This window comes from Moschus berezovskii, chromosome 22 (assembly GCF_049115385.1).
Source record: "Moschus berezovskii isolate FMDL1 chromosome 22, NW_MosBer_1.0, whole genome shotgun sequence".
Taxonomy (NCBI): Eukaryota; Metazoa; Chordata; class Mammalia; order Artiodactyla; family Moschidae; genus Moschus; species Moschus berezovskii.
The window spans coordinates 8,333,590-8,356,178 of record NC_142481.1 but is presented as its reverse complement, the minus strand read 5'-3'; the positions used below and the strand labels follow the sequence as shown (position 1 = coordinate 8,356,178).

General features: G+C 50.2%; 1 protein-coding gene and 1 long non-coding RNA gene across 4 annotated transcripts; one reads left to right on the top strand and one right to left on the bottom strand.

The window, feature by feature from the left end:
• The first annotated feature begins 80 nt into the window (after window positions 1-80).
• NUCB1 (nucleobindin 1) lies at window positions 81-16,142 on the top strand. Of its 2 annotated transcripts, none has more exons than XM_055411649.2 (13): window positions 81-239; window positions 629-765; window positions 4,171-4,278; window positions 5,472-5,604; window positions 6,721-6,824; window positions 9,174-9,359; window positions 9,623-9,713; window positions 13,495-13,553; window positions 13,848-13,940; window positions 14,036-14,128; window positions 14,438-14,608; window positions 15,055-15,151; window positions 15,259-16,142. In XM_055411649.2, the coding sequence occupies exons 2-13, from the start codon at window positions 640-642 to the stop codon at window positions 15,369-15,371; spliced, it is 1,374 nt and encodes a 457-aa protein (XP_055267624.2). In that variant the 5' UTR covers window positions 81-239; window positions 629-639; the 3' UTR covers window positions 15,372-16,142. The 2 variants fall into 2 exon arrangements, with proteins under 2 accessions (XP_055267624.2, XP_088686023.1); XM_088829897.1 differs by having other exon boundaries at window positions 629-807.
• Window positions 12,161-14,441, bottom strand: LOC148774322 (uncharacterized). 2 transcript variants are annotated; one of them, XR_016035750.1, is made up of 2 exons: window positions 13,453-14,441; window positions 12,161-12,436 (listed from the first exon to the last, which is right to left on the bottom strand). It is a non-coding gene; the product is annotated as an uncharacterized LOC148774322 (long non-coding RNA). The 2 variants fall into 2 exon arrangements; XR_016035751.1 differs by having other exon boundaries at window positions 13,476-14,441.
• Window positions 16,143-22,589: the final 6,447 nt, after the last annotated feature.

Here is a 22,589-nt window from a genome sequence, read left to right as displayed (position 1 = left end):
TGTGGCGTCAAAAGGTAGGGCTTCCAAGAAAGGAGGCTAGGCTTTCGAGAAAAGGCCAGCGACTTCGACAAGGGGCGGAGCCGCTAGACAGGGGCCCGAGGAACCTGGAGCCAGCGTGGACCAATCAGGCTGCTGAGATCGGGTCCTCTGCGGGAAAGTGGGCGTGGCCTAGGGGGGAAAACACCAAGAAAGCTCCGGAGGGCCTTTGCCAGGAAGACGCCCTCTGCGGTGAAGGAGAGGTAAGGGGCTCGAGGGTACTAGACTCTTCGGTCCTGGGAAGGAGGGAGGCGGGGAACCGGAGGGCTGGAAAACTGGATCTCGAGGGAGGACCCCGGTACCTCTAGGTCCTGGGAGAAGAGGAGGCTGGGGCCTCGACCTTTGGGTGTAGGGAAAGAGGGGGTCGAGATCCCGGATTCCTGAGTCTAAGCGAAGAGGATGCTGGAAGCCAGGACTCCTGGGTCTGAGGAAGGAAAGGCTGGAGGCTCAGACTCCTAGGTCCGGAGAACTAAACGCTTTGAATCTTGATTTTTGGAAGGGGGCGGGGAGCGGCGCTGGAAGTCCAGACTCCTGAGTCCAGGGGGAGGAGGAGTCTTGGGACAGACATATTCCACCTCTCCGCCCCCAACAGACCACGCCGCCATGCCTCCCTCTGGGCCCCGTGCAGCCCTCTTCCTCCTGCCATCTCTACTGCTGCTGCGCGCTGTTCTGGCCGTGCCCCTGGAGCGGGGGGTGGCCAAGGAGGAGAATCCCGCGACCGAGAGCCCTGTGAGTGGCCCTGCCCTGCTTGCCAGCCATGTGTTTGCAATGGTACTACAGTTCCCGCTCCCCCGTGGCCCCGGGTGGCTACGGATGTGGCTTGGAGTTTGCCTGCCATTCTTTGCAGTCCCAGGGCTTTGACGTGGTGAAAAACTTCAGGGCGTGTGTGTGTGTGTGTGTCAGTTTTTATGTCTCTCTCTGACTGTGAGGTATGGGGAATCAGGTCAGATTTTAGATAGAAAATCTGCATCCCGCCCCCGGACCCCTGCCCCCACCCCACACACACCTAAATCTCTGCTCCTTTAAGACGCCCTCCCCTCAAAGAAGGAAGCTGGGGGAAAAAAACAAAACAAAACTACATTTCCCAGTAGCACGGTGAGCTGGTGATGTTAGCTAACTGGGGTGGTCTCACGTCAGGGAGCTCATGGGGGTTGTAGTTTAAAGTATGATGGGCATGGGGCATGGAAAACGCTCATTTATTCCAATGCGTGTCTATCAAACACTATGAAACCTATGCTCTTAGGGAATTTGGAACTTTAAAAGATCCTCAAGGCCAGTGCCCTGATTCGTGGCCCAAATCCTACAGCTTCCACTAGGAATGGACACTTTGCTGTCTCTGGAACAGATCATTCCGAGTTCCTGTGTGTGGTGTGGCAGGTCCCCACCCAGCAGCTGAGACCTTTTGCCCCGTGAATTCTCTGCAGACACAGAAGTGCAGCTTGAGTTCCCTTTCCCTTAGTTAATTTAGAGCAAGCATCCTGTCCTCACAGACCAGTCTAGCTCACTGGAAAGGCTGGGGCCACTGAGAATGGACCACCAGCGGTGATGGTCAGGGAGGAAGGCGTGATCATTTGAACTGAGATCTGGAGTGCCGGGAAGAATATTCCAGGCAGAAGGAACAGCCTGGGCAAAGGCTGCCTGGAGGAGGAGAGCAGAGTGAGTAGAAGGACGCAGAGGAGGCCAGTGTGGCTCGAGATGAAGTGAGAGAAGGGGAGACGAGGTCAGAGACGGACTGGGGCAGATCACACAGGGCCTTGTGGACCATGGTGGAGACTTTATTCTGAGGCGAACAGAAGGTTAAAAATGGCAATGACAGCAGTCATAATAACACTGACAGTGCTGAAGGCAAAAAGAGAAGGGGGCAGCAGAGGATGAGATGGTTAGATACCATCACCGACTCAATGAACATGAATCTGAGCAAACTCCACGAGAGAGTGAAGGACAGGGAAGCCTGGCGTGCTGCAGTCCATGGGGTCGCAAAGAGTCAGACATGACTGAGTGACTGAAGAACGACAACTAAGCTCTGAGTTAACTATTTAGCGATATGAACTCGTCTGATCCTCATAACAGCCCCTATGAGGTAGGTATTCCTTAACCTTACTTTACAGATGAGGAAACTGAGGCACGGAGTTAAGTATCTTGACCAAGGACTAAGGTTGCAAGACTTCACACATAAAGGATGCTCAGTTAAAATTAAATTTCAGATACGCAATGAATAATTATTAATGTAAGTGCCCTCCATGCAGTATCCATAATCTGAAAGTTATTTGTTGTTTTAGCTGAAATTGAAATTTAAGTAGGCATCCTAGCAGTCCTGCTAGTCATTACATAGCTAGTCTTTGGCAGATTTGGGATTCAGCCTACTCTGTTTGGTTGAATGATGGCCCCCAAAGATGTCCATGCCCGGAACCTGTGAATATATGGCAAAAGAGTGTTTGCAGGTGTGATTGAGTTAGGTGAAGAAGTAATCCTGTATTTTTTTGTTTGTTTGTTTACAAAGTATGACTTTACTTTTATGAAACAAAAAAATCCCCTTGTATCTGAATATATATGTCTAGTTGCTGGCATATACAGGGGTGTATCCATGTGCAGAAAGAGTTGCAAAAACATTCCATGCTGCAAACTTTGTTTCTCTCCTTGACACTTTTCACTTTCTTTTTCACAGTTCTGTATACTGTAGTGTTTTGTTGTTGAGTCATGAAGTCTTATCCGATTCCTTGTGACCCCACGGACTGGAGCCCGCCAGGCTCTTCTGTCCGTGGGATTTCCCAGGCAAGAATACTGGAGTGGGCTGGCTATTTCCTTCTCTATGTCCTGTACTGTTCAGATGGGCCCAGTGTCACCACAAGGGTCCCCTAGAAGAGTGAGACAAGAAGGTCAGTGTCAGAGGTGACATGATGATGTAAGCAGGGGTCAGAGTGAGGTAAGGCCATAAGCCAAGGAATGCAGGCAGCCTTTAGATGCTGGAAAAGGCAAGGGAGCAGACTGTTCCTTCAAGACTCCAGAATAAGCCCAGTCCTGCTGAACCACTCTGGACTTGTGACTTCCAGAACTCTGTAAGAGAATAAATTTTTACGGCTCTAAGTCGCTTAGTTTGTGATATTTGTTAGAGCAGCAGTTCAGTTCAGTTCAGTTCAGTTCAGTCGCTCAGTCGTGTCCGACTCTCCGCGACCCCATGAATCACAGCACGCCAGGCCTCCCTGTCCATCACCAACTCCCGGAGTACACTCAAACTCATGTCCACAGAGTCGGTGATGCCATCCAGCCATCTCATTCTCCGTCGTCCCCTTCTCCTCCCGCCCCCAACCTTTCCCAGCATCAGAGTCTTTTCCAGAGCAGCAGTAGGAAGCTATTAAACCCACAGTGACATAGATGGGCGATCTCTTCCCATTTATTTTCCTCAACATGTGTAATGATCGCTGTGGTAGACTGAGTGTCTTCGAAAGCCTTACTATGTGTCAGGCTTCTTATTATGTGTCAGGCTTCATTACTTTTCACCACAGTTTTGAGAAGTAGGGAATTTTATTGTCTGTGGAAGAGTGAGACCCTGGAAAAGGAAAGTGGCAGGGCTAAGACTAAGAGCCCAGGTTTTTTTTTTTTTTTTGGCCTTGCCATGAGGCATGTGGGATCTTAGTTCCCCGACCAGGGATTGAACCTTCGCCCCCTGCATTGGAAGTGCAAGTCTTAACCACTGGACCATGAGGGAAGTTCTGATTTTTGTCTGTCTTGTTCACTGGCTGTGTTCTCTTGAACAGTGCGTAGGAAATGGTAGGGGCTGGGTAGGAAATGGTAGGGGCTGGGTGAATGCTTGTTGAATGAATAACTGTATGTTTCACTGCTTGCCAATAAATTGTAATATGTCCACTCTGGGAGCAGTATTGGGCTTGGTGTTTACCCATGTGATTTTAATTTCATCTCCAGCACAGACAGACCTAAGAAGAGGTGAGAGCTGAGGCCCATAGAATTGGGTAGTTTGTCTGGGATTACAGAACAACCAACGTCACTGGCTCCAGAGCCTGTGTCACATGGGGCAGATCTGCTCAGGGTTGTGGGGTGGTCTCTGGGTCCTATCTGCAGGGCAGAACCAGAGAGGGGGCAGGGCTGGCACTGCTATGTTCATCTTCGTTGCCCCAGGACACAGGCCTGTACTATCACCGGTACCTCCAGGAAGTCATCAACGTGCTGGAGACTGACGGGCACTTCCGGGAAAAGCTGCAGGCCGCCAATGCCGAGGACATCAAGGTGCGCTGTGGCTGGGTGTGAGCGCGCTGGGCGGGGATGAGGGGATGCGTGCTCAGAGGGCAGAGTCTGAGCCTGGGGAAGAAGAAGTCGCTTCTCCAGGTCACACAGCTGGGAAACGATCTGGAGAGGGGAGACAGAATGTGTGGTTAAGCGTGGATGTGGGTGGCCCATGGCTTCCAGTATCAGCTCTACCAGCTGTGTGGCCTCCCTGCACTGTGCCTCAGTTTTCCCATCTGTAAAGTGGGGCGATGACAGGACTATCTGAGGTAAGATGCGTAAAAGACGTAGACGCGCACAGTGCCTGTCCTCAGTCTGCACCCTGCAAGGCCTGGTTCTGTGAGTTCTCAGCAAAGTGCTGTCCGCACAGGAAGAGTTCAAAACACAGGAGATGCTGTCATCACGCACGTCTCCTCTAACTCTCACCTTAAACCTCCGGAGGAGCTGGGATTCTCCCCATTTTACAGAGGCGGACCCTGAGGTCCTGGTAGCAGTGTTTGTCCTTCCAGGAGGCCTGGGTCTCAATCCCTGGACTGACTGAGCCCTGAGCCCATATCCTGCCCCATCCCCTAAGCAGTCTCTTGAAAAGAATGCACACACACACACTCCTTGACCCCGGACTGATGAGGGCAGCCCTGCTCCCCGCAAACCTCCCAGCATTCCTGCCGTTCTCATCTGTCCCCACTCACCCGGACCCCCCGACAATGGATGGGTGGAACCAGAGATCAATGAGCCCAGCCCGTCCCGCTGCCTAACCAGAGAAACAGCAGCCCTAGAGCCTACCTAGCTTGTTCAAGGTCATATAAGTGCAAAATAACGTCAGAAACAGTGGCCATGTAGGCAGGCAGGTTCTGGAGTGGCATTTGCTAAGTTGCTAAGTCACTTCAGTCGTGTCCAACTCTGTGCGACCCCATAGACAGCAGCCCATCAGGCTCCTCTGTCCCTGCCCTCACGCTCTTCAAGCAAGAGGACGCACCCTTCTGTGCCTTTCCCGCCCGCCCCCCCCACCCCAGAGAAAGATAGGCTCACGCAGCACTTTCCCTGTTGCAGGGGCGGCGGGGGGGTGTCGTGTGAATCAGCCTTCGCTAAATGTCGATCCTGTCTTGGGGACTCTGGGGCACCCCAGGAAGGCATCAGAAAGCTTGCAGAAGGCTCCAGAGAGGGCGGCTTGACCAATGTCCCCTCTCTCCCGGCAGAGTGGGAAGCTGAGCCGGGAGCTGGACTTCGTCAGCCACCACGTCCGCACCAAGCTGGATGAGCTCAAGCGGCAGGAGGTGTCTAGGCTGAGGATGCTGCTCAAGGCCAAGATGGACGCCCAGCAGGAGCCCAGTGAGCGGCGCGGTGGGCGGGGCCGGCGGCGCGGTGGGCGGGGCCGGCGGGCAGACGGCCTCCCTCCCCTGCATCTAGGTGATTTGGGCAGGGGGCGCCTCCTGGGGCCTCCTTTTCACCGCCTTTGTAAAATCTGTGTAGAAGATTAATCAAATTTTCTTCCTAGCACGTTGTAGTTTTTTTTTTTTGGTTGTGCTGGGTCTTCCTTGCTGGGCAGACTTTTCTTTAGCTACCGCCAGTGAAAGAGCAAGGGCTACTCTCTAGTTGCGGTGCAGGGACTTCTCTTGTGGTAGAGCACGGGCTCCAGGTGCGTGGGCTTCAGTATTTGCGGGTCCCCGGCTCTAGAGCACAGGCTAGATAGTTGTGGCGCTCAGGCTCAGTTGCTCCAAGACATGTGAGATCTTCCCAGACCAGGGATCGAACCTGTGTCTCCTGCGTTAGCAGGCAGATTCTTCACCGCTGAACCACCAGGGAGGCCCCCAGATTTTCCATTTTTATAAGGACTCCTGTCATACGGGATTAGGCCTCATCCTCATGACCTCATTTTAACTGGATCACCTCTATAAAACCCTGTCTCCAAATAAGTTCTGCAATACTGGGGGTCAGGACTTCAACCCCTGTGTGAATGTGGGGGCAAGGCAGTTCAACCCATAACGGAGGTTGAGTATCATGTGCTCTGAAGCCCAACTAATCTTCATTCTGCCTCTTCTTAGATGGTGACCTAGATGTCCCTTTTCCTCTTTGAGCCTCAGTTTCCGCATCCATAAAGTGAGATAATTGCAAAACCTATGTGAGACTTTTGTGAAAAGTAAATGCATTAATATATTTAATGTGTTTAGGGAGCAGGGCCTGGCATATAGTATGTATTTGACACATGTTGGTTATTATTTTGGTTATTATCATTTTCAGCATCAGACTCAGTTGTCTTCATTGCCTCCTCCAGGAAGCCCTCCATGATTGCTACAGGCCCATTCATGCTGTCCTCTGTGACATCCTTCCGTGCCCTCTGTGACCTCCTTTAGAGCACATTCAGCCCATCCAGTCCAGGATAGGGATTTTGGAAGAAGGAACACTCCATGAGTTCATGCTTTCCCCCCCATCTTCCCTCTTATCCAGATGTGCAGTTGGATCACCTGAACCTCCTGAAGCAATTTGAACACCTAGACCCTCAGAATCAGCACACATTCGAGGCCCGGGACCTAGAGCTGTTGATCCAGACGGTAACTTGCAGGGGACCTGAAGGCAGAGGACTGAGGGCAGCCTTCTGCCCTCAGGGGAAGGAGCAGACGGAACCCAGAACTAAGCCTGCTCACCCCTGCCTGGTGTTCTTTGAGTCTAGCAGGCTGCAGAGGGCTGGTTGTGCCTAAACGCCTTCCCCAGATTCTCTACAGGAAAGCAGAGTTGGGGGGTGGGGGGAGTTGGCTCCACTCACACCTGGATTCAGATCCCTCCCCTGTGACTGGGGGGTGGGGATTTCCTCTGTCCTTGTTGTAGGCAGAATAATGGCCCCTTGAAAGATGTCACCTGTTCACTATATGACCTGATGCTGCAAAAGGGCCTGTGTGTATGTGATTAAGCTGAGGATCTTGAGATGGGGGATGAGCCAGAGTTATCCTGGTGGGCCTTAGTGTCATCAATAGGGTCTTTATAGGGTTCTCTGGCATCCTAGTGTTAGGATTCTAGGCTTTCACTGTAATGGCCTAGGTTCCATCTCTGGTCAGGGAACAGATCCTGCCAAGTATGCTGCGTGGCAAAGAAAAAAAAAATTGAGTTTACTTCTAGATGTTCCCTGGGGATCCAGTGGTTAGGATTCTGAGCTTTCACTGCCGAGGGTACAGGTTCATCCCCTGATCCGGGCAGCCAAGAAAAAAAGGTCTTTGTAAAAGCTGGAAAAGGCAAAGAGGAGAATTCTCTCCTAGAATCTCTTGAGGGAAGCACGGCTTTGCCAGCACTCTAATTGCAGCCCACTGAAACTAATTTCAGACTCCAGTCTCCAGCCTCCGTACTGTAAGATGATAAATGTGTGTTTTTTCAAGCCACAAAATTGACGGTAATTTGTTAGACCAGCCCAGCAACTAAATAGTCCTCATGTGAGAAGTGGGATCCACAACCGTGCCTCGTGCGCAAAGCCAAGTGTGGGGCTGGGGAGTGGCCGGGGATACTCAGGCCACCTCTGCCTCTCCCTGGCTCACAGCCCTGCTGTAGCTGCCCAACTCCCGCTGGACAAAACCCTTGCTTCTAGCCTGAACCTTACCCTGCTTTCCTGGCTGACTGGAGCGCCTTCTAGTGGCCATAAAGATAATAGCAGTCATTTGATTGGGGTCCATGCCTGACCTCTGTCCCTGAGGGATGTTTCTGCTGCTCCTTTCCAAAACATTCTGGAAACTCTCTGCTTTCCTCCAGCCCCACTGTCATTCTCCTGGGCTCAGCCCCTGTCATATTGAGAAATGGGCTTCTTGCTTCTGCCTTTCACCCGCGCCAGCAGGGTTTCTCGGCACTTTGGGCATTTAGGGCTGAATAATTTGTTGTGGGGCTGTTTGTGCATTGTGTGGTGTTTAGCAGCATCCCTGGCCTTTACCCACTACATTCCAATAGACCTCCCCCAGCTGTGACCAACAATATCTGCAGACATTGACAGCTGTCCCCTGGGGACCGCCGTCATCCCAGGTTGAGAACCTCTGTCTGTTCCCCCACACAACAGCTGTATTGGCTTTCTATTGCTGCCATATAACAAATTACCACAGACCCATGGCTTAAAACAACACAAAAGTTTCTCTCACAGTTCTGGAGGACGGAAGTCCAAAATCAGTTATCACTGGGCCAAAATCAAAGTTTCTTTAGAGGCATCTGCTCCTTTCTACTTCTCGCTGCTGGGGGTTGCCAGCATTTCTCGGCTTGTAGACACCTCACTCCAGTCCCTACTTCTGCCATCACATGGCATTCTCTCTGTCCCTCTCTGTGTCCTCTCTGTAGACTCTAGTCCTTAGAATTAGGGCCCACCCTCATCCAGCAGGACCTCATCTTACCTAACTAGATCTGCAAAGATCCTGTTTCAAAGAAAAGTCACATTCTGCAGTTCTGGTCACAGGAATTCTGAGGTGGGGTGGGGGGGACCCTGTACCACCCACTATGTGTCATCATCTCCAATTTCCAGAGGCAGAAATAGAGGCACAGAGAGAATGAGGGACTTGCCTGAGGCCATACAGCGCCTAGATTTGAACCCTGGACAGAATAATTAGAGCCCTCATATTCTTTACCCTCTTAACTGTACTGCTTTCCATAGTAAGCCACCTCATGAGCTATTCCTTATTATTTATTCCTCCAAGATCTTGAGATTGTGGAGGACTTGAAAAAGGTGAGTTAATGTCGCTATTGTGTAACCATCCTCATCTTTTTTTGAGCAAAGAAGGGAGGCTCTGTGTTATGGGGCAAGAAGTGACATCAGGACCTAAGACCCAGCACAGGTGGAAGGGGGGGCCAGATTCAGAGCCAAAGGCCTGGCATTCAGAGGTTGGAATTAGGAACTGGGTGTAGAGGTGAGGTGGGAATGACCAGCTGCCTTTCCCCAGGCCACTCGGGACCTGGCCCAGTATGATGCAGCCCATCATGAAGAGTTCAAACGCTACGAAATGCTCAAGGAACATGAGAGACGCCGTTATCTGGAGTCCCTGGGGGAAGAGCAGCGGAAGGAGGCGGAGAGGAAGCTGGAAGAGCAACAGCGCCGGCACCGAGAACACCCCAAAGTTAATGTGCCTGTGAGGACCCCCATTCATGCCCAGCCCCCACCACGTCCAACTTTCCGAGCTCCACAAGAAAGCAGCTGAAAAACTGTAACTCCCAGCAGACCTTGGGGCAGAGCTCCCTTTTAATGTGCCTAGCTACCTCCAGGGGCTGCTGGGAGTTGTTGTTTTGTTTGAGGGGTAAGACATTCAAGGGATGGGGGTAAAGGGTTCTCTTTAGTTTCATCCTGTGGGACCCAGCCTTCTTGCTCATGAGCCCCTGGCTCTCCCTTCCACAGGGCAGCCAAGCCCAGCTGAAGGAGGTGTGGGAGGAACTGGATGGATTGGACCCCAACAGGTTTAACCCCAAGACCTTCTTCATACTGCATGGTAAGGTGGGGAGGGAGTCCCAGGACCCAGGCTAACACTGAGGTCTGACCTGTCTGGGGCCTGAATGCTAGAAAGGGGTCTCCCTTATGTCATGGGGCTTAAGAAGGCCAAGGAGCGCTGAGCCCCTCTCCCCCTGCTGGTCAGAAAGACCCTGTCGCTCCCTGTTGTTGGGGCCAAGATCCTGATAGAAGAGCTAGTCCTCTCTTCTGGGGTACACCAGACTTCTGGGTTGTAAGGACTGATCAGTATCCCTAACAGAGCAAACCAGGCTTGGCTAGGCGTGGACTGCCCCCCACTACTTCATGGCAGCCCAGAAGAAGCCCTGGTTTCCCCAGGGGTCCTATCGCTAAGGCAGGGTGTGTGTGTGGGGCTGAACCCTAGTCACCAGGCCTCCAGGGAGCCAGGAAGCCCCTTCTGCATGCTAATTCAGGGGCATATTCCCCTTCATTCTCCTCCTGTCTGGAAACATGACATATTTTATCTGTGTCCAGTCTCTAATTCCAAAACCTCCAAATGCCAGGCATTTGGCTCTGAATCTGGCCCATGTTGGGTCTTATACCCTGATGTCACTTTTTTATTTTTTTTTGGACTGTGCCTTGAGGCTTGCAGGATCTTAGTTCCCTGACCAGGGATTGAACCAGGGGCCCTTGGCAGTGAAAGCGCAGAGTCCTAACCACAGGACGACCAGGGAGTCCCCTGATGTCACTTCTTGCCGGGCCCCCTCAGGTGTGCCCAGGATCTCAATGCAAAAGCTATAGCCTTTCACCAGAGCTTAGCAGGGTCTGATTCATTTATTCAACAAATGTTTGCTAAGTGACCTCTTAAGGACTGAGCTTCATGGAGACCCTGTGGATACAGATGTGAACAAAAGAAAGTCTCCCTGCCATCATCGAGCCTGTGACCAGGCAAATACTCTATTTCAGTGAATCAAAGTGACTTTGAAGTGTAAGACACACTTGAATTTTATACAAACTGCCCTTTAAACTGACACACCCTCAATGATAAGATGCCTCCCAATTTCATGGATGATAAAATATGGGGAGCAAAAAAAAGTATATTTTTAGAATTGGTGAAGTTGGTTCTATAGCAGATGATCAGAGAGTCACATGTACCATGGAAACAAGGACAGCGGAATTTAGGGTCTACAGTGATGATTTTTAGATAACTTGGTCTGGAAAGGTGTTTGCTAGATCAGCATTGTCCAGCAGAACTTTCTGTGCTGATGAAAATATTCCTCGCCTGTGTTGTCCAATACAGCAGCCACCAGCCCCATATTGCTTTTTTTTTTGCCATACCACACAGAGTACGCGATCTTAGTTCCCCACCCAGGGATTGAACCTGTGCCCCCTGCAGTAGAAGCATAGAGTCTTAACCACTGGATCACCAGCAAAATCTTTTTTTTTTTTTAAATGAATAAGGAAGTTTATTAACCCAGCATCCTTTGTTCTTTTTTTTTTTGAATTATTTTTTATTGGAGCATAGTTGATTTACAGTGTTGTGCTAATTTCTGCTGTACAGCAAAGTGATTCAGTTTTAGCTTTTTTAGTATTTTTTTAAGCTACTTTTTCCACGTAGATCATTACAGAGTATTGAGTAGAGTTCCCTGTGCCATACAATAGGGTCTTATTAGTTCCCATGTGTTCCATTAGTTCCAATGGCTGTTAATTAAGGACTTGAAATGTGGGTTTTACAATTAAGAAACAGAATAGTGGCGGGGGGCAGTTAAGTTAAATTTTTAAAATTTTGTAATTGTAGTAAAATACAGTTGACATAAAGTCTACCCTCTTAGCCATTTTTAAATGTACATTTCAGTAGGGTTAAGTGCACTCACATTGTTATGCAAGTGTCTTCATCCTTGCAAAAACTGAAGCTCTATGTTAATCATCAGTTCCGCATGACCTTTCCCCCAGCCCCTAGTTACTTCTGTTTTCTTTTCTCTATGATTTTTGACTCTTCTAGCTACTTCATAGAAGTGGAATTGTACAGTATTTGTGTTCTTTGTGACTGGCTTATTTCACTTAGCATAATGTCAAGGAAATGAATTTTTCATTGTATGTGATTGTTGCTCATTTAAATTTCATTTGCCCCGTGTAGCTAGCAGCCACTGGATGGCACAGCACAGCTCAAGAAAGATGACATTTGAACCAAGACCTCAGTGAAGTGAGGGGTTGAGCCTCACAGATACGTGTCTAAACTGGGGACACAGCAAACACAGGCAGGGGAGAATGAACTTGGTGGGTTTCTGGAACAGAATGCTGGAAGAGAAGAATGATGAGAAATGGAATTCCCTGGCAATCCAGGGGTTAGGACTCCAAGCCTTTACTGCTGAGGGCATGGGTTCAATCCCTAGTCGGGGAAGTAAGATCCCACCTGCTGAGTGGCTCAACCAAAAGAAAAGAATGATAGGAAAGACTGTTGGGGAGGTAAGAGCAGTTCTACAGTCAGAGTGAGAAAGCTGGGTTTTATTCTGTCTTGAGTGAGACACTGAAAAAGGATTCTGAGCAGAGGCACCGACCCCACCTGTCTTAAGTGTTGACAGGATTCATCTGAGTGCTGGGTGCTGGGTCGAGGTCAGGCTGTGGGGGCCAAGAGTCAAAACCAGGGCCCAAGTCAGAAGTCATGAGATGCTGATGGCTGGACCATGGAAGGAGGAAAGAGTGATAGGATCCTGGATTCATCTTGAAGGTCAAGCTGGCAGGACTCGGAGATGGACTGGATGAGGACTGTAATAGAACAAGAGAGTCAAGGGTGACTCTGAGGTATTTGGCTAAGCAACTGGAAGGAATGGGAGAGAAAAGCAAACAAGATTGGGAGCTGGGTCTGTTCACATCAAGTTAGAGATGTCTGTTAGACATTTAGGTGGCGATGGAGAGTAGGCAGTGGGGTATTCAAGTGTGGAGGCAGCTTGTGGATGGCATTAAAGTGAGAGAAACCCATCTAAGGAAGTCTGGGCCAACTGAACTCTCCTTATGATGGCTAATGTTCTGTGCTGCCCAATATGGCGGCCATTGGCCATTTATGGGTATTGAGTGCTTGCCATGTAGCAAATGGGACTGATAAACTGAAATTTTAATCTTATTTGATACTGATTTAAATTTAAACAGCCCATCTGACTAGTGGCAACCGTAATGGACAAATCTGAATATTTGATAGGAAAGATGACCCTGACCCCTGGGGTATACCAAAGTGTAGAGGTCAGGGAGAGGGCAGGGCCAGCTAAGGAAAATAAGGGCAGCTGGAGAGGAGAGAATGATGTTCTGGGAGCCAAAGGCACAAAGTCAAGTTAAGGTGCAGGCTAGAGACTAACCATTGGATTTGCAAGGTCAGGGTTCCTGGCTCTCTCCGTAGGGGCAGTGAGCAAGGCACATATGGCACATTGGCAGGGAGAAGCTTCTCTGGCGATGGGAGTCAGCCCTGGGGTGGTTCTCAGGGAGGTTCTGCTGACACCCCTGGATCCTGGGCAAAGGGGCTGATCCTGTGGCCAGATCACTGGTAGCTAGAGATCAAGTTATTGTGCAAGACAGTGGGCCCACGAATGGTCCCAGTGGAGCCTGACCTTCATCTATTCCATTGTTGAGATCCTGGTTGGGAAAGGGGTGTCCTAGCATCAGGTCTATGGGGCACTGAAGCCTGAAGGCCACCATCCTAACAACCACCCTGCTGTTGCCCGTCCTCTGAGAACAGACCTCGCATCAGCCAGAATTCCTTCTCTAGCAGATCACTTAGTGATTTGACCCACTCTGTGCTGAGTCCCCAAGAAACCTTGTTGTCTCTTCCTCAGATATCAACAGCGATGGTGTCCTGGATGAGCAGGAGCTGGAGGCCCTCTTCACCAAGGAGGTGAGCGTCTTGGAGGCTGTGGGTGAAAAGGATGCCCATAGCAACCACATGTCCCCTTAGGATCCTCGGGGTCCCCTCAGCTCCCCCTGGATGTGGGTGCAGGGGGAAAACTACAACTCCCAGCAGTCCCTGGGGCAAAAAGAGGCTGCCAGGAGTGGCAGGGTATCCCAAAGACTGATGGGAGTTGAAGTTTTCTCTATGTGTGTGTGTAGAGGGGGTGGGGTTAGGTTAGCCTGGGAAGGAGCATACCCTGGACCTCGCAGTACACCTTGCCTTTCACTTGACCCTTTGCAGCTAGAGAAGGTGTACGACCCAAAGAATGAGGACGATGACATGCGGGAGATGGAGGAGGAGCGGCTGCGCATGCGTGAGCACGTGATGAAGAATGTGAGTGGAGAGACCCGGGCCGTGGGCGGGGGTGAGGTAGGTAGGTAGGTGGTGGGAGGTCCTGCTCCGTTGCTTACCCCTACCTGGCTCCCCAGGTGGACACCAACCAGGACCGCCTCGTGACCCTGGAGGAGTTCCTCGCATCCACGCAGAGGAAGGAGTTCGGGGACACCGGGGAGGGCTGGGAGGTGAGGACACGGGCGATACTCTGGGTCCTCACTATCCCTCTCTCACAGACTTAACCCTTCCTTCAGGGTCTCTGGCCACTTCTCTTTCCCTCTGGTCTCCCACCCCCAGCTCTCTGTTCCCCAACCTCCCTGGAATTTCTCTCCCCCCATCCCTGATCTCCCCCCACCTCTGTCCTTTATCCCCTTTCCCAGTTACGGTCTGTCCAACCACACGCCTGGCCCAAGCCTCCCCACCTTGCCTGAATCTCCTCCATCAGCAGGGCCAAGGCTGGAATCCTCCTGCCCATGGCCCCTGTTCTCACCTTGCAGACGGTAGAGATGCACCCTGCCTACACAGAGGAGGAGCTGAGGCGTTTTGAGGAGGAGCTGGCTGCCCGGGAAGCAGAGCTCAATGCCCAGGCCCAGCGCCTAAGCCAGGAAACCGAGGCTCTGGGGCGCTCCCAGGGCCGCCTGGAGGCCCAGAAGAGAGAGCTGCAGCAGGTGACTGGCCAGGGAAATGGATTCATTCTCTGATTCCCTGGTGGCCTTTGTCCTAGTGTGTCCACAAGTGGGGAAGGCCTGCGGCCACTATGTTAATCACTGGTAGATCCATGGGTGGCAGCCGCCGCCATCTTGAGTAAGGGCAGACATTGGTCTCATCCCTGGCTGCTGTGCAGCTGCCATGTTGTCTAAGGGCAGTGAGCTTGTAAGCAGGAAAGGAGGGGGAGGCCAAAGAAGGAGGAGGAGGCTTCCTTGTCCCAAGGTGTGACCCAAGCCATGACAGGTAAGGGAGAACTGGACCTTTAACTAGTATTAAGCCCAACTCTCAATGAGAGAGAAAAACTGAAGGCCCTTGAGAAAGGACTGGTCCATGACCGCACAGCAGGTTGCCATGGAGACTCAGTATCCTACTGTCTTGCCTCTGTGATCTCCCCCACCCACTGCAGGCCGTTCTGCAAATGGAACAGAGGAAACAGCAGCAGCAAAGCCACAACAACCCAGCCCCCGGCCCCGAGGGACAGCTCAAGTTCCACCTGGACACAGGTGCTGGCCCCTTGGGCCCAGGGAGGGAGCTGGGGGCCCAGACTTCTGGGTCTGAGGGAGGAGGGGCTGTGATGTTTAGCCCTACCATGTTCTCCCTCCATTTCCAGATGATGCACCCGTCCCAGCTCCAGCCGGTGACCAGAAGGATGTGGATGCTTCAGAAAAGAAGGTCCCAGAACAGACCCCTGAGCCTCCCCAGCTGGATTCACAGCACCTGTGATCGTTCCAGGACCCCAACACTCTGGGTTCCTCCCAAGGCTGATGGGAGGGAGGTGGAGTGTCACAGTCAACCTCCTCTGGGGACCCGGCCACACCTATGGCCTCCTGGGGGAGGGGGAACAGGCTGGCTGTTCCCTTCTCATACTGCTGCCCGGGCCCCGTATCTGCCGCCTCAGCCTCCACAGCCTTCCAGTCTGTGGTCCCCTCTTTCTGTTCCCCTCCAAGGGACTTGCCTTCTCGTATCCAGTTGAGTGCTCACTGGCCTAAGCTTCACTTAGGGAAGCGCCCTCCCTCCAGGGAGGGTCTGCTCACACCTGCCTTTCTAGTTGGTTTGGCCTTGACGCCCAGGATGTGGCCATACCGCATCCCCACCGCTGCTGGAATCCTGCCTGCTGCTCTGGGCCCAGCTTCTGCTGGTCTGTGGGGCTTCGGTGGCCCCTCAACACCTTTCTCTACCTTTTGTGGGACTGGCGATGCCTCAAAGACAGTGTCTCCCCACAGTTGGGTGTGAGGGCCAGAAGAGTCCTCTGCATCACTGATCAGCTCTGATCCCAGGAGCCCTGACTCTCCTGACCCCTGGTTTTCAGCCATCTCAGCCCCCTCCCTGATGTCATGGCTCCTAGCCCCTTCCTTCCACAGTCTCAGAAGGGTCACAGAACTGACCCCACCCCAGGATTAGGTTCCAGCCCCTCAGCCTTTCTGGCCTTATCCCACATGGCTCCCTGACCTGCTCTGTGCGCTGGTTCCATCCAAATACACCTTCTGGAACAAATCCATGCCTGTTTCTTTGGAAACCGTTCTTCTGAACCTGCACTTGTGCTTCACCTGCCAAAGCCCTCTTCATTCTTTAAGAATCAATTCAAGCATCATTTCTGAGAGGCTCCATCCTGGCATCTTTGTCCTGTCCTGAGGGGTCTGCCGCTTACACACATGCATACCTTCAGTAGAATCCCTTCAGCCACAAGGACAGAAAACCCAAACCTAGGCTTACACAATAAAGTGTATTATCGCCCCAAACAGGAAGTCTCAAAGTAAAGTGACTCCAAAGCCTTTAGGGAACTAGGTTCTCCCATCTGCTAACCCTGCTGTGGTAGGTGTGCGTGGAAGGGGGCAAGGGCCGGGGCGAGGGGGGGGTATACTCCTTTTGTCCCAAAGTGGCTGCAACTGCTCTGGATGTCACACCTGTCTGCACTAACAGCCGACAAAGGAAATTGGCAGAGGCTAAAAATCAGAGCCTCCTGAGCCCACCCAGAGCCTGTTTACCAGAATGTTACTGAGAATGAGACCGGTCTAGTTTAGCATCCACAAAGAGGAAGAAATGTAAAGGAGGCCCCAATGATCAAAGTTATCTGTGAGGGTCATTAACAATACGTATTCTCAGGATTTCCCTGGTGGCCCAGTGGATAAGAATCTGCCTGCCAACGCAGGGGACTTAGGTTTGATCCCTGGTCTGGGAAGACGTCACATGCTGCAGAGCAACTAAGCCTGAGTACCACAACTACTAAGCCTGTGCTCTAGGGCCTGTGTGCTGCAGCTACTGAAACCTATGTGCTCCAGAGCCCATACTCCACAAGAAGAGAAGCCACAGCAATGATGAGCCCTTGCGCCCCAACAGAGTAGCTCCTGATCACCACTACTGAAGAAAAGCCCGCACAGCAATGAAGACCCAGTGCAAGCAAAATAATTTAAAAGCAACAAAGCAATACATATTCCCAGATCCTGGAATGTTCAAGGAAGTTTACTGGGGAGATATATGTGCCGCACCCACCCTTCCCTTAGGAACCTCAACAATGACCTTCACAAACTTCAGCTACAGCCTCTCTGCTTCTCTTGGAAAACTGGAAGCTGGGCCTCAGTGACCCAATCTGGAAACTGGGCTTAAAATGGTAGCCACTTTCCAGCTTTCTGTGAAGGATCTAATAAGCATATACATGAGTGGCATCTCTTCTGGCCTGAAATATAAGGTTAGCAAGTAATAGCTGTTACTGGTATTAAGTGGAAGTGTTTATACAACTAGGGCTTCCCAGGTGGCGCTAGTGGTAAAGAATCCACCTGCCAATGCAGGAGAATTGAGTTCAATCCCTGGGTCAGGAAGATCCCCTGGAGGAGGAAGTCCTACCCACTCCTGTGTTCTTGCCTGGAGAATCCATGGACAGAGAAGCCTGGCAGACTACAGTCCATGGGGCTGCAGAGAGTTGAACATGACTGAGTGAGCACACATAGAGCTAGGGTCTCTGGGAGCCAGTCTCTGACTCCCATATCAAAGGAAACCCATTCTAGTCACCCAGGGTGCCTTCTACATTTGGTCATTCTTTACCTGCAAGTGTATCCACTTATTTACGCTCCGTCTCCTCCAATGGATCTAAATTCCAAAAGGAGCATCAAGTTCATTGTCTCAAACACAGAGTCCCCTGCATACATGGTCAAGAATGGAGTCACCTCTGCCCTGGACCAACACCACTCATCCCTGTCTCCTGTCTGAACTTTCATCCTAGTCTTAAATCAACAGTTATCTTGGCCTTCCATGTGTAATCAGAAAATGATCTTTTTGATATGTGTGTGCAAAGGTTTTACAATGATGATTATCTCTTTGGAATGTTCTTTCGCATAGGAGCTGCAGTTCATGCTGTAGACAGGACTCGGAGTGGGCTGAGAGAAGATTTGGGAATCTCAGGGGAGAGACAAAAATGGGGAGCTAGGGATTTCAACTCTGCCTTCACCTCGTATTTCGGTCTCTGCCCCCCCTTTGTAGTAACCATGTGATTCTGATGTTTCAACATCTGGGGTCTTGCAGACTCTGGAGGGACTGCCCCTCCCAGAGTTAGCTAGTTGCTAGAGATCATAAACCACTCAGCTGCGAATGACTGTACATTTCCTCTGCAGACCAACCCAGACCCCAACCACCTGCTTTAGGGAGTTTCTACAGTCCCCAGAGTCTGGGACAATAGTTCCCTGCCCTGGTAATGCCAGGATCAGGTCGCAGACAATTCATACGGTTCCTCCACCACAGAGTCTGCCGAAATTACTCCAGCTTGCCAGTCCTAAACCTGCTTGTCCTGAATTGCCCATTCCTTCCCACAGAGACCACAAAAGCTCTTGCCCACATTGCTTCCTCATTCCCTGTCTCCTGACCAACCCTGGTGCTTCCTCACGTGGCCCTTTGTAGCATGGCATGTCCCCTCCTCTTGTTTTGTTGTTGTTTCTTTTTAAATATGTATTTGTGGGCTTCCCTGGTGGAGCCAGTGGTAAAGAATCTACCTGCCAATGCAGGAGATGCAGGAGACTCAAGTTCGATCCAGTCGGGAAGATCACCTGAAGAAGAAGATGGCAACCCACTCCAGTATTCTTTCCTGGAGAATCCCATGGACAAAGGAACCTGGCAGGTTAAAGTCCATGGGTCCACAAAGAGTCGAACAGGACTGAGTGACAGCACAAGCAACAGGGACCTACTGTACAGCACAGGAAACTACATTCAACATCTCATGAAGTTAAGTGAAGTGAAAGTTATTCCGTCATGTCCAGCTCTTTGTGACCCGTGGACTATACAGTCCATGGAATACTCTAGACCAGAATACTGGCATGGGTAGCTGTTCCCTTTTCCAGGGGATCTTCCCAACCCAGGGATCAAACCCCGGTCTCCCGCATGGCAGGCGGATTCTTTACCAGCTGAGCCATAAGGGAACCCAAAAAATACTGGAGTGGGTAGCCTCTACCTTCTCCGGTGGATCTTCCTGACCCAGGAATTGAACCTGGGTCTCCTGCATTGCAGGTGGGTTCTTTACCAACTGAACTATCAGGGAAGGCCCTCATAATAACCTGTAATGGAAAAGAATATATATATATCTACACACATACATATATATTTGAATCATTTTGTGGTACACTTGAAAATAACATTGTAAACCAACTACACTTCAAAAAAAGCTGTTTTGAAAAAACAAAACACAGTCTAAACTCTCCATCATGTACCTCCTCACCTTGTTCATGAGCTCTGAGCAGCCACCAGAACTCTCAGAGTATAAACCCTAATATTATCACTGATGGTGGGTAATTTCTTATAGCAACAGACAGAAACGAATACACACTAGCTAACAGTCCCAAAACACTTAGAATGTAGCAGGTGCAGTCCCAAACACATTAAATATTATAAATAAAATTCATCTCATCCTCACAAAAGCCCTGGGAGGTAACATTCGTCACTCCCGTTTTACAGATGAGGCAAATAAGAGAAGCCAAGACACTTGCCTGATGGCCCACAGCTAGTAAGTGGCAGAGTGGGGACTGGAACCCCAGCAGGTTGGATCCAAAGTTCGCTCTCTGAAGAATGATGAGGGGTTGCTTTGGGCGGGGGGTTGGGGGATCGGCACAGCATGTACACTCAAAAAAATTCTGATGAACAAAAGAGTTAATGTATAAGTGCTATTGGTCTCTTCCTAGCACACCATCCACCCAGTCGTTGCCTGGCCGACAGTTTCTGTGTGACCTTTAATTTCACAGGTTTTTCTAACATTTGATTGCGACACAGGCCACCATCTCCTTTCCCTCTCCTTCACACTCCGTCACCTGCAGGGTGAGCTCTTTGACCTTTCACAAATGGCCCAATTAGTCTCTGTAAATGAATCTTTCATGCATCCCCTGCGCTCCAAGCTCTCAGTTCTAACTGGATTCCGCTTTTTTTTCCTGCATGGGTTGTTTCTACTGTCTGGAAGGCCATCTCTCTTTCTATACGAGGAAAACCTACATCAAAATCTTGCAAAATGCAGGACTTCCCAGGTGGTGCAGTGGATGAGAGTCCACCTGCCAATGCAGGGATCACTGGTTCGATCCCTGGTCTGGGAGGATTCCACATGCCGTGGAGCAACGAATCCCAGGTGCCACAACTGCTAAAGCCTGCATGCTCTAGGGCCTGCGAGCCACAGCTAATGAGCCTCTGTGCTGCAGCTACTGAAGCCTGCGCACCTAGAGCCTGTGCTCTGCAACAAGAGAAGTCACTGCAGTGAGAAGCCCGTGAACCACAACTAGACAGTAGCCCCCAATCTCTACAACTCGAGAAAGCCTGCATGCAGCAATGAAGACCCAGCACAGCCAGAAATAATAAAGAAATCCACTCTCTTCAAAAAAACCTTTCCAAATGCATTTCAATCATGTCCTCATCCACCCAGGCTTTCCTGGTCTTCAGGTTGGGCTACGAGTGCCCCCAACCCCAGCCTCTATACTGCCTGGTGTTTCCACCATTACGACATGTATCATCCAAGATATGCAAAAAAGAAAAATGGCTGTCTGAGGAAGCCTTACAAATAGCTGAGAAAAGAGAAGCAAAAGGCAAAGGAGAAAGGGAAAGATATACCCAAATGAATGGAGAGCTCCAGAGAAATATGACAGATACGAAAGCCTTCTTAAGTGAACAATGCAAGGAAATAGAGGAAAACAATAGAATGGGAAATCGGAGAAGGCAATGGCAAGCCACTCTAGTACTATTGCCTGGGGAATCCCATGGATGGAGGAGCCTGGTGGGCTGCAGTCCGTGGGGTCGCTAGGGGTCGGGCACGACTGAGCGACTTCACTTTCACTTTTCACTTTCACACATTGGAGAAGGAAATGGCAACCCACTCCAGTGTTCTTGCCTGGAGAATCCCAGGGATGGGGGAGCCTGGTGGGCTTCCGTCTATGGGGTCACACAGAGTCGGACACGACTGAAGTGACTTAGCAGCAGCAGCAGCAGAGCTCTCTTCAAGAAAATTGGAGATACCAAGCGAACATTTCATGCAAAGATGGGCACAATAAAGGATAGAAATTGTATGAACCTAACAGAAGCAGAAGGTATTAAGAAGAGGTGGCAAGAATACACAGAAGAATTCTACAAGAAAGTCTTAAGGACTCGGATAAACACGGTGGTGTGGTCACTCACCTAGAGCCAGACAGCCTGGAGTGTGAAGTCAAGTGGGCCTTACGAAGCATTAGAACAAACAAAGTTAGTGGGGTGATGGAATTCCAGCTCAGTTATTTCAAACCCTAAAGGATGATGCTGTTAAAGTGCTGCACTCAATATGTCAATAAATTTGGAAAATTCAGCTGTGGCCACAGTCTGTAAAAGGTTCGCTTTTATTCCAATTCCAAAGAAAGGCAATGCCAAAGAATGTTCAAAATACTGTACAATTGTGCTCATTTCACAGGCTAGCAAGTTAATGCTCAAAATCCTTCAAGTTAGGCTTCAACAGTATGTGAACTGAGAACTTCCATATGTACAAGCTGGAGTTAGAAAAGACAGAGGAACCAGAAATCAAATTGCCAACATCCACTGGATCACAGAAAAAGCAAGAGAATTAAACAAACACCTGCTTCATTGACTATACTAAAGCCTTTGACTGTGTAGATCACAACAAACTGCGGAAAATTCTTAAAGAGATGGGAATATCAGACTATTTTACCTGTCTCCTGAGAAACCTGTATGCTGGACAAGAAGCAACAGTTAGAACTGGACATGGAATAACAAATTGGGAAAGGAGTACGTCAAGGCTGTTTATTGTCTCCCTGCTTATTTAGCTTCTCTGCAGAGTAAATCGGGCAAAATGACAAACTGGATGACTTGCAAGCTGGAATCAAGATTGCCAGGAGAAATATCAACAATCTCAGATATGCAGAAATCACTCTAATGGCAGAAAGTGAAGAGGAACTAAAGAGCCTCTTGGATGAAGCTCTTTAGTGAAAGAGGAGAGTGAAAAATCTGGCTTATAACTCAACATTCAAAAAACTAAGATCATGGCATCCGATTTTGTCACTTCATGGCAAATGAATAGGGGAAAAAGTGGAAACCATGACAGACTATGTTTTCTTGGGCTCCAAAATCACTGCAGATGGTGACTGCAGCCATGACATTTTTTTTTTTTTAAGTAGCTTTCTTCTTGGAAGGAAAGCTATGACAAAGCTAGACAGCATATTACAAAGCAGAGACATCACTTTGCTAACAAAATTCCTTATAGTCAAAGCTATGGTTGGGCTTCCCTGGTGGCTCAGAGATTAAAGCGTCTGCCTCCAGTGAGGGAGACCCGGGTTCGATCCCTGGGTCGGGAAGATCCCCTGGAGAAGGAAACGGTAACCCACTCCAGTATTCTTGCCTGGAGAATCCCATGGACGGAGAAGCCTGGTAGGCTACATGTCCACGGGGTCGCAAAGAGTCGGACACGACTGAGCGACGGAACGGAACGGATGGTTTTTCCAG